A 12,158-nucleotide genomic window follows, 5' to 3' on the forward strand; every position below is an offset into this window, starting at 1 on the left:
GTTTTGTTTTGGGGTTTTTTTTTACATCTGCAAGCACCCTGTGTGTATCTGGTTTTCCTTTCATGTCTTGTAATAATTGCTGATTTTAATTGCACTTTTAATTTGGCTCTCACGGTTTCCAAATCAGCTATTGCAGAATGCAGCTATACAGCAAAAGTTATCAGAGGCCCTGACTCTTCAATTACCTTAAATTGTCATTGATTTTTGACTTTTCATGAAATATTTTACAACTTAACTTAAATGTCCCACATTTTTCTCCAACATTAGAGTGCAGTTTCCTGTGTCTTGTACTTAAACCTTGACCATAAATTTGATACTGTTACTTGAAATATAATAGCTCTACTATATTCTGTTTGCTGAATTGTTTTAAAGGATACTATTAATCTTAGCTTGTGCAGTATAACATTCTCGGTTTTAATATATTGGGAAAGAGGAAAATATATGCATTTTCATTTACAATATGGTTCCATTTTATGTATTGTCTGGTAATTCTTGTCTGACACCTTGGCTAAAATCCCTCTTTTATATTGCTGTAGTAAGCAAATGAAAATAATAATTTTGAAAATTGAAAAAAATCTACCTTGTGCCATTTTGGACATCAAAACAAAAATACCTGGAGATGATTGGACCAAGCATGAGACTGTAATGTTAAATGTGATAGCTCAGCAAAAGGCCACCCTATGATCAGAGTCCTTCCAAAGAGGCAGAATGGAGTCCTTCAGTAGAGGTTCCAATGGAAACAAGATAAAGTACTATATTACTGAAGTAACTGCACCTGTAACAGTGTGTTCAGTCTGAGTTCCTCATTGCCAGAAAGATGTTGACAAATTGCAGGGGATTAGGAAAAAGATGGAGGTGGGAAAACAAACAGCTAGGGTGGGGGGAGTTAGAAGATATTTTGATTAAAGAGAAAAGTAAGTTTTAAATGTATAGTCTGTCAGGACAAAAGGCTGTTTTCTGAAAGGTAAAATTTCAAAGGCACGAAAGGAATTATTTAAACTGGAACTTTAATTAAGAATAAAATGTTAAATTAAATACAGAAAACTTTACGCAGCATATCATGAAAATGGTGACAATGAAATCTGATAGGCTGTGAAATTAGTCTCCCAAGGAAAGTAATATAATCTCCACAAATAGTGATACTTTTTAGAACTATAGTAGATAAAAAAGCTATAAAATGAGGGACTCCCTAAGCCAATACAGTATACCATTTCAGTTTCTAATTCTTCTGGTTCCCCTGTAACAAAGTTTATATTTTATTGGCCTATAATGTTCTTATCAATAGTGAGTTCAAATATAAGGCTTGTTTGCTTGGCCAAAATATCACATGATATCCAGATTTAAAGCAATCAGCTATTAATAAAGATCAATAGAAGACAAAATATATGCTTCCGTGTGGTGTGTTCATGTGCAAAAGTAAATCTCCTGAACAGCATGACACTCTACAGTCACATCTTTTTAAAAATTAAAATGCTGGCATGATCTTTGGCATATTGGAAGAGTAGAAAAGCAAACTCATAGGCTCCTGGCATATATTTCATCTATGCTATGATTAATGTACTAATCACACCATAAATAGTAACAGTATTACACATTCAAATGATTTATAACATCATAAAGTGGCAAACCAGCTACAAAGACATTACATAAAATATGTGGAACATCTCTGCGGCTTGTTTGTATGGTGCCATAAACTGAATGTGTAGCATGCCCCCAACCCTATGGTGACTATCAGGTGAAGAGGTTCCCTAATCCCAGGGTCCTGGTGCTCTGGCATGTCTAAAACCTTCACATGCAGCTGGACACCAAGATCAGGGATATCTTTGTACTCCAGGCCTGTCTGGGACCAGGGCCAACAATCAGTTGATTGTGGACCCCAGACTCAAACAGTCCAAGGTTCTGGGGCTAACCTACTTAGGGTTTGCCTGTGCTGCATCTCAGTGCTCAACTGAGCTTCAGGATCAGGCATGGGGCAGCTCCAGGGTTTAGGACAGAGCTGGCCCCTATCCAGGCTGAAGAATCAGGCTGGAAGCAGCTCTGCAATGGTGCAGTTGGGATCTGAGGAAGTGAATGCCCCATCCAAAAACATTACATGTCCTGCTGTGGCATAGGGCACATAATTTCTCAGATCCGAATCACACCAGTACTGTAACATCTGTCAGGCTCCTTAGGGGCAGATTGGTGCAATTTAGTTGCATGCTCTCGCTAGGGTGCAGTGTGGTGCTACACTGTCCCAGCAGAAGTACTGGGAGGTATCAGGCGGACAAAATGAGCTGAATGAATCCTTGCCCTGACTGTTATGAAGTCATTTACGCTAGTGCATGAGGGGCTGCCATTCTGATACAGCAGTAATTTACAGGAAGGCAAATGAAACATGGGATGAATTTTAAAATTCAGTGATAAAAGCATGTGAAAATGAGGGCTGTAATGGAAATGGTCTTGCGACTGCAAGTGTGGTGAAAAATCCCAGGTATTCCTTATTGTCTCATTAGTAGTGAGAGATGTAGGAGAAAGGTAGAGCTGTATGGAACATAAAGAGCCTGTGTTACATGTCAAGGCTTTTGACTCTGTATATCTTAGCTGGAGAAACACCTAGGTTCCCTTGAATTCCATGCTATAGTCCTGGACCTGCCAGAAAGCAAGTGAGAGTCTTCTCATGATTTTAATGGGATTCGGTTCAGATGCTGTCACACGTACTTTGAAAATTACAAGGGCTTAACATCTGCAGTACTTCATGGCATTAGTTTTTATTCCCAGTTACTGCCATGTATTTATCTTTGAAAGTAATGATAGTTCCTATGTCTATTGTAGCAAGATGCAGTGAAGATGTACAGGAAATACCTTGTATCCAAATTTGTACAGGGAAGTAAAATTACTGTAGTTTTTTTAGAGACAGAATTTAATGATAAAGGGTTTATTATTAATAAAAAACTATATTTATTTGAAATACATGTGATAAGAGATGGCATTCATTTAAAAAAAAATAATTTAGTTAGTGCATTATCCAGATCAAGACCACATACTCACAACTTTCTACCTGGTGGCAACAGAACGAGATATTTCCTATACCTCTTCACTGCATCTTGCTACAATAGACACAGGAAATCTCATTACTTCCAAAGGTAAATAAACTTCAATAACTGGGAATAAGAACTTCCTTATGCTAGCTCAATGGGCCACTAGATTTAGGATGGTCCTTTTTGAACTGTAAGACGTTGGGGGCAGGATCCCTCTATTTATTTTATGGGTTTACTGTTACAACAACAGTATGCCCCCTAGTCTCTCACTGGGGCCTCTGGGCACCATTGAAATGAAAGCATTGCAACCTATATTAACTCAACTTCAAATATAATTCCTTAAACTAGCAGTCCCAAAACGAAGGCTCACAACCCCAAATAGGGTTACCCCTGATGAATGGAGTTTTGAGCCCCAAAGAAAACTTAATTGTTAGTTACTGGTGGGCAGAAGTGGGAGTTGTAAGCTTGGAAGTAGAGAAAACTGCTGCTTTACATCTGTTTTTCTAATAAGAAAGGACTATCTTTCCCAAGAAAGCCCTCACAAGAAGACTCAAGCTGAACACATCACTAAGCTTAGTTACAAAAACGGATTAGTGCAATGCCTGGGTTCTATCCCTTTGTAGAGTGGAAACAGTAGGATGGGGACAGAATCCAGGAAGGCTGTGTACTTCTCTTTAGGAGGCAGAACTACAATCTCCAAATCATGAACCTTGAGGAATAGAACAAAGTTATAGGTGCCACAAAGGAGATACATGGGCTCTTGGAACGGGGTGTGCTGAGATGCTAGACTCCCTGCCCCTTCTAAGAATAATGCCAGTCTGCACTGGGTGAACAATATTGCTGAAGGGCCCGATATTAAGCTTCCCTTTGTTCCTTTCCCAGGTGTCACTGAAAAGAGAGATCTTTGGTCCTAATTTACTTGTCATTGAGAGAATGGGACATGGATGCCTTGCTGAATTGGGGTGTCGGTTGTAGCTGTGTTGGTCTAAGGACATAGGCAGACAAGGTTCTTTGGGTGACAGTGGAATACCAAGGGTCCCTGGCGCCTGGGGGCCAACGCTGGATGATCTGAGCAGGGTGCGCAGCCAAGGCAAATCAGCCTGTGTGGAGTCCTGCCTCCCACCCCATGGCACGTCCACAAGGGAATTACTAGAGTGGCACACCAGCCGTGGGGGGAGGGGCACTGGCCAGAATAGCTGATCAAGCCCACAACCTGCTGGGTGGGCAGGTGGACCACACAGCAAAAGCAGGAGGTTCTCCGGCTGGTGCCCCCCAAGGCTGGCACCCATGGTCCCCTACCATCCTGTAGAACACACTGAATGGATCCAGACCATGCCATGACAAGAAATGCAAAACCTGCCAACATATCTCCACCACCCCCATAATTACTACACCCCACAACAGAACCATCAGCATTCCCGGATCTTACAGCTGCACCTCCAGAAATTTAATATATCTCATCCAATGCACCAAATGCCCTGATGGAAAATACGTAGGAGAGACCAAACAACAACTGCGCACCAGAATGAACACACACTGGAAATCTATTAAAGACAAGAATACCCACTTACCTCTGGGGGCACATTTCTCCCAAGAAAACCACTCTCTCTTCAATCTCTCAGTTCTAATCCTCAAAGGGAACTTACAAAATACTTTTCACAGTTGAGCCTATGAACTTCACTTCACCAACCTCCTGGATACAAAAAATCGTGGACTAAATATAGACATTAGATTTATGACACATTATAACCTGTCTGGCATCTGACTCCCCATGTACCTCTCCACTATTTACCTGTTACATTCATTCCCCTTCTTCCCCTCCCCCAGCATGTCTCTCACCCACTGACTCCTCAATTTACATCTTCACTGACAGCCTTTATTGCATGCATACCAGGCCCTGGTCTCTTTACTATTTATTCCATCTAGCAAGAGCACACACCAACTGCAGGTGTTTCCTCAGCCTGACAAAGGGTTTTTACACCCAAAAGTTTGCTAAGAAAAATGTTTCCAATTATTTAAGTTGATCTAATAAAAGATATCAGATTCACCCAAAGAACTTTGTCTTGCTGAACTGGGGCATTAATCTGGATAATGAGCATATAATAAATTACACTACTAAGGATTAAAAAAGCCCAGTAATTTTTGCAAGGAATATAAACCACCAGTCTTCAACCTCTAACTAATGAAGGGTGGAGAGAAACTTTTCTCCATGGTGAGTTAATACATAACCTCTGCAAGGTTTCTTGAATGTCTCTGAATGAGCTTCTACTGGCCCCTGTTGAAAAAAAGGTCTGACCTAGACAGGCCAGTAGTCTGATCTGTCATGGCAATTTATCTGTAAACTATCTGCACTCTGGTTCTAACAGATTTCCTATTTCTGAACCTGACATGTAACACTGATAACTCTAGTTTCAGAAAAGTAATTTACTTATTCTTTGGGGGGGGGGTTATTTCTTATAGGCTGTAACTTCAGTGGCATAACTGTGTCTGAGAACAAAGGATCAGCACTTTTCAAGTTGGTCAAAAAAAAGAGAAAATTTAACCGTCAGAGGGTACATCTACACAGAGGCCCTGTGCTTGAGGGTGACCTTGAATGTGTCTTTGTACTGTTTCCTTTGAGCGTTGGCCAACAGAGAGCTGGAAAAAGAGAATCTGGCAAGGGAGGCAATTCTCAGACATCCAGACAGAGGCCCATCCATCGGAGATGATTTCTCAAGAGCAAGGCTTCGATGCTGGTGGATGCAGCTTTATGGAGGATGCTTGCAGTGGTCCGGTGATCCTCCCATTTGATCCCCAGGATTTGATGCAAGCACTGCTGGTAAAAGCTGAACATCCCTCGAGCTATCTACATAGACAGGGAGGCTCTGGAGTTTGTGGAGCACTTTCTGTATCTCGGCAGCCACCTCTCTCAATGGGCTGCCATCAATGAAGAAGTCCAGCACTGGGTCAACTGTGTCAGTGCCCCCTCCTTCAAGCTGTGACAACATGTCTTCAAAAATAGAGACTTTTGGATGTCGATCAAGGTTCTGGTTTACAAGACTGTCATGCTAACCACCCTCCTCTATAGCCACACCAGTGCCTCCCTAGTGAAAGGGGAGTATGGGTTGCCATATAGCCTCAGGCCCCACGACCTGGTGGGTTACCCCATAGATGGACAGGCAAGGGGTCCAGGCATGTCATCAGGCCTGAGACCCAAGGGGCATAAGGCCCAAGAACCCCGGTGAGGGGGCAGAGGAGTGGGCCCAGGAAGAGGGCCTGTGAGGAAGTGATAGACTCAAGTGAGAACGCTGCATAGAGTATGGGCGGGCCTGAAGGACTGCACATGCTGGCCTTGGTGATTGAGTGAGCTGGGTTCGGAGGGGCCTGAGAAGGCAGACCCGTATGTGAGAGAGAGGGAAAGCGGCTCAATAAGCTAACCAGAGAAATGCTCATCTGGTCAATGCTGGGGCCAGGACCAGAATGGTCAAAGGGCCCACTACAAGGGATGCCCAGAGCCAGGGGCCTGGGGTTCCGACTGGGCTAGAGGCAAGACCAGGGCCTATGTGGCCAAATGTCCTGGAGAGGGCCTCTGCTACGAGGAAGAACGGGCTTAGGAAGCTTTGCAGCCCAGAATGAGGGTGGAATAAACTTCCTGAGAAGGAGGGATCCAGGTGGGGTCTGAACGCCAGGTGAGCAGAGAAGGAGGTCCATTGTAGGGCTGGAGCCAAATAGTGGTGCCATCTGTGAGGCATGGGACACGGTGTAGGGGAAGTACAGAGATGTGTATTATGCACTTGGCATTGGGTAGGAAATGGGCAGCCTCCCACCTATAAACAACTTCCAAAGTTACATCAAAGGCAAGGCAGGTGGGTGGACTGCCCTAGACAGGTTGGTGGGCCAATAGTTAGACTGGCTGAGACAGCTCTTTGTCTACTCCTAGAGATTGTGGTGCACTTTGTTTTGTGATTTTTCTGGAACAACCTAAATGCCTAGAAATCTGTAATGATGGATATTTTTGTAAGGGTGCTAATGGTGTTTTTTTAACAAACTGCTCTTAACTTCTGTCCAGTTCACACAAAAAATTTCTATATCCTGATTTGAGAACTGCCATTCTCTCACACTTCAGTCCTCCTGGCATTGAATATTGGTTGTTCAATTTAAGATTTATTCTGAAATTACTCTCTGGTCTGGACAATTTTGGTTTGAAAGATCTAATTTCCCCTTTAATCCTGATCTAAAGCTTGTTGCACCAGGTAGTGGAGCCCATTACTCCATGTTGAGAATTTACTCACATAATAGGGAATCTCTTTGATTCCCTTGATCAGGGAATCTCCCTGATTCCCTGATATAGGGACTCATTAGGAGCAGTAAGGACCCCAGAATTTGGCTTACTGGAAAGACACTTTTGCCCAGGTGCCTCTATGGATAAGGGCTTAAACTTTCTCATAAGTTAAATATAACTATCAAACATTCTAGATCAGTAGTCTCCAACCTTTTTAAGTAGGAGATCACCTTTGGCATTTAAAAGTGGCCCAAGATCTACCATGTGCTATGCCCCCCTCCCCCAAGCAGGTAAGTCTGTGAGGAGGGAAGGGAGGTGGGGCAGATTGAGGCAGAGGGAGAAACATTTATTTGGGGGTGCGCCTCCCCAGCAGGTAAGTCCCACCTGACGGGGGACCCACTCAATTTACCTCTGCTCCTGACTCTGCAGCACTGTTCCTCACTGCAGGGGGCCTTGATTTAGTCCCTCCCCATCCCCTTCCCCATGGACTGATCTGCTGGGCTGGGATGCATGCAGGCATGCACACAAGCACTCAGCCCCCCACCCCAGCCTCAAGTCAACTCCAAGAGGCTCCGAGATCTACTGCAAGAGGCTCTGAGACCTACCGGTGGATTGAGATCCACTGGTTGGTGACCACTGTTCTAGATAGTCAAGATACTCTGCACAGATGTAGAAAACATAACATTGTGTCCCTCAGCAGGTTGGTGTTAGCAATAATAATTTTAAAAAGGAAATATTAGTTTTTTCTGTATATGTAGGAAACTTTAAATGTGTAAGAAATTGGAGTAAGCATTCTTGCCTGCCTAATATGTCTGAAGCCTTCATGAGGAAATCTGTAACCTATTGTACATTTGTGTGGCAAGAATTATTTGGCTATTATGAGTTAAATGTTTTTTGACTACGTATGTGAAGTTTTGATATGTAGGGTAGCTATCACTGCTTGTTTAGACTGCAATATGCTTCCCATTGGAAAACAAGTCCTATTTGTATTGCCTTATACTTTTGTTAAACTTCCTCAGTTGTTTGGATTTAGGCTGAAGAGTAATGTGGATGTTGTCACACATTGGAATTTGCTTTTTAAAAACCTAGGAAATAACCCATAGAACCACATTAAAAGAGAGAGAAACAGCTGAGTCAAGCACTTAGGTTACAAAATGCCAGATTTTATTTTCCTGGTGCACACTGCACAGTAGTAAACTTCATAACCATATTCTGTTTTCCACAGAGCTCCTGCCTCATTCAGTGCATCTTAGTTGGGGATGAATTTCTTTTCTTATGAATGAGACTGAATGCAGAAGTTGGAAGGTGTGCAGTGAGGGAGGCAGAGGGCCAGGAAGAAGGAAAAGGTTAGTATGGTTAAAGGCAGTTGAATAGTGCTTGTAACAGGGATGGCCGCTGAGGCTCTATTGGCTCATTCGTTATCTTCCTCAGGCAAGGGGTTGGTCCCCACTTGAGACTAATCTTCTATAATTTGCTGGTAATTGGTAGATTGGTCTTGGTGGGGCCACTACCTTGCCTGGTTTGTCCTTCTTACCTTCTGGCTTCTCAGTATCCACTGAGCCCTCAGTGGTCTTAGTCCACTCTCCATCTTGGCTCTCTATCAATAGAATACAGTATGCAACTGCCCCCAGGTATGGTCTTGATGCCAGCCAGCTGGCCCTATCCCAAGTGAGGAGGTGCTATTGGGAGCTCCTCTACCCCTACACTCTTGCCACAAGCCTCTGTAGCTTTATAGTCACTCAAGCTCTGGAGCACTATCTGGAGAGCTCTGCTGGACACCAGGCCCTGTAGTCTCAATCCAGAGGTGTCCTACCCGAATAGGATCCAGGCTTACCACCTGGAATCCCCAAGAATCCATCCTTCGCAATAAAGAGAACACATGGACAGGATGTCTGTCTCTCCCCGTGTCTGGGCGAGTGTCTCTGTCTCCACCCTGGAGCCTCCTCCGCTCACTTCCTCTGCTCTGTCATTGCAGCTTAGGCAGGGACTCGGCCAATTGGTGGTGATTTCCTTCAACCCCATGACATCCGTTTCCTACAGGTGACTTCAATTTAGCTAGGTCAGGTGAGTTCCCAGCAGCGACCAGTACTGGGAACTCCCGCAACTGGCCCACGCTGCTGGGATGCCCTAAGCCCTTGCTAGGGACTTCCCCTGCTGGCTGTAGCGTGCAGTTTCTCCTCTGCTTGAGTCTGCCTGGTGCTAGTGGTGGGGTTGGCATCAAAGCGTGGGATGTCCCTGCAGTGCTGTCAGCCTGCCATTCGCTCCTAGTCTGGTAAGGAGAAGGGTGCAAGCGGGGTTACTCTCCTTCTTCCCTCTCAGCCTACTACAGCGCTGCAGAGAACTGCATCCTATGTATCTGCCATAGAGTTCTGGCTGATGTTGGGTGAGTCACTTAAACACTGCTCTTCACCTTCAGGATGGTTTGGTACTCTGGTCTCATTTACCAAGTGCTGGGTAACTGAAATTAATAGGGGCTGTGCTTGGAAATTCAGGTTCTAGGAGTCTCAAATGGAGTTTCCAAAATAACTGGATACTTTTGATCTCAGTGCCTCAGTGGTCTGTCTGTGAAATGTGCATAATGTTTCCCTCTCATCTTGAGGGGGCTTGTAGGGGGAAAAATATTTATATATATTTTTAAAGCTCTCAGATTATATCTATTTCCGGGCTTCCTATATCTATTTTTATATCTATTTCCTTGTGCTCAGTTCTGCCATCAGGTTAGGATTTGAATGGCTTGAGGTCTGGCACTTGGCAACTTATAAGTCCTTGACTGCAACTTTATTTTTGTTTTTAATGTGTAATCATATTTATAGTAATCATGCAAAATTTCAGGCCAAGCTAATTGTCTTTTAGCACATATACAGTTGTATGAAGTATAATTGTATTGAATCAGTGTAATTGGTTGGTGTATTTATTGTGTATGAATGCCAGGAGGGTGATAGAAAGAAGAGGAGGTGGGTGGGATGGGGTGGGGTAAGGAAATGAAGGACCAGAGATGGAGAGGTATTATTTGAACAGGGAAGAACTGCTGCACAGGTAACACTCCTGTGCAATCTCAACTGCTGGTACTAAAGCACCTTGAGTTACATAAAACAAAAATTGCAACAAAAAATATTTCTAGAGTATATTTAATGCATTAATAGAGTCAGATGCCAATCTTGCAGAGGGTTTGCCATCATGGAACTTTTTATGAGGGCTCCAGTGTAGTTGCTTTGAACTTCATGCAGCAATTTCAGAGGGCTCTCTGTGGGTGTAAGGGTAATGGTTAGATTGAAGACTATTGTAACAAATTATAGTCAGCCTCATTAAAGCATCAGTTCAATAGTAAATAGGACTCAATGCAAAAAGATGCAACGCAACAGTGTCCTAGTAACACTAAATCTCTGGAGCCTGACTTATTTTGGAAGGATGCAGAGAGGAGGACTTCCCTCCAAAAGAAATGGAAAAGAACCAAATCTAAATGCTGCTTCTTTGGGCAACTGAAAAGTTGTCCAGGGAATTTTTTTCCCCAGAGGAAATGCTTCTCAGTTGTGCCCTTTTCTTTTCACTTTGGGATTTTGACATTTCATAAAATAGTTTTTTGGAAAGAAAATGACAAAAATGAGAATTTGCATTATTGGCTTTTCTCAGGAACAAACATAACTTCTTTACTGGCCCTAATGCAGAAGGTAATATTAGTGCCTTTCCGTCCTGTGCAGTACAAAGAGGAAGGGATGGGACACTGGGTGTTCATCTGACCTGTCTTCTTGAATTACAGGGCTAAATGAACAGAAAGAGGATGAGCCAAACTCTTTGGCACGTCTTTTCTCTGAACCACTGACACTTGGGGTGATTTTTTCCTTGGTTCCTAAAAATGAAGCTCTGAAGCAGATGCATTTTGCCTTGGGCATGTATCTGGTAGTGGATAGCATTAGATCAATTGATTGATATCCCAAGTGCATGGTTCTTTCTGGGCAAACAAAAATGACTGGGAGCAGGTAGTACCATTATCATCACCATAAGGCCCTGATCCTCTGGGGGTGAACCAGAGCCTCTAAGCAGCTGAACATGGAGGCCCTGATCCTACAAAGCTCAATCTGTGCTAAGCCTTGTGAGCAGTGCTGATGTGTAAGGGATGCACAGGGGTGCACGTGCACCCCCCGAAAGTGCTGGTGCACCCTGACTGGCTGCGCTTGCCGCTTAGGTGATGGGCGGGGGGGGGCAGGCGGAAGTACCAGTGCCACCCCTGTGAGCGCCAGCCGGAGAGCAGTGCTGACTGGTCGCTGAGGGGCATGTGCCCCCCCTGACTAAGGTGGTACCAGCTACCTATGCTCATGAGCAACAGAATTTGCGGCTCCAGCCGGGGAAATGCCATTACATTCAAGGGGGCTACTCCTAGGATGAGCATTTGCATGAGGGTTGAACAAAACATGATGAGAGAGGTGGAAGGAGGAAGGTGGTGACAGATGGGCTGAAAGCCATGGGTGGATCTAGGAATTTTCAAGGCAGGGGTGCACAGTGGCCTGACACAACCAGCATTTTTCTCTGGTGAAAGGGAAACTCGATGTTTTGTTGGGGGCTGGCGCTCTCCTTAGGTTAGCTTAGGGATCAATGCAAAAGCAAACAGAACTACTGGAAGGGGCACGGATGCAAAAAACAAAACCCCACAGCCGAGTAGTGAAAAAAAAATAGGCAGAAGATGTTATGCCTGGAGTCCTGCAGCCGCCACGGCCGCGTAGTCCGTGTCCCAGCCAGAGCCGGGGTGCCTCCCGGGGCTGCGCTGGGGCTGGGGTGGAGCAGGACTGGAGGCGGGGGAAGCGGGAAAGAGGCCGGGAGCGGGCACCCCGCGCAGAGGCCACACGTGGCTGCTCTGCTGCGGTGAGGCGGCTCTTGCAGCCCCG

The 12,158-nt window shown here is 44.5% G+C and overlaps 1 protein-coding gene across 1 annotated transcript in view; it reads left to right on the forward strand.

Annotated features, from left to right (window-relative positions):
* The window catches only part of ADAMTS3 (ADAM metallopeptidase with thrombospondin type 1 motif 3), a 294,692-nt gene that overhangs the window by 6,555 nt on the left and 275,979 nt on the right, over positions 1–12,158 (forward strand). Inside the window, exon 2 of the mRNA XM_025198071.1 lies at positions 9,482–9,550. Coding sequence (XP_025053856.1) covers positions 9,482–9,550 — 69 coding nt within the window. The remainder of the gene's footprint in view (positions 1–9,481; positions 9,551–12,158) is intronic.

Source organism: Alligator sinensis, unplaced genomic scaffold, assembly GCF_000455745.1.
Source record: "Alligator sinensis unplaced genomic scaffold, ASM45574v1 scaffold222_1, whole genome shotgun sequence".
Lineage (NCBI taxonomy): Eukaryota > Metazoa > Chordata > Crocodylia > Alligatoridae > Alligator > Alligator sinensis.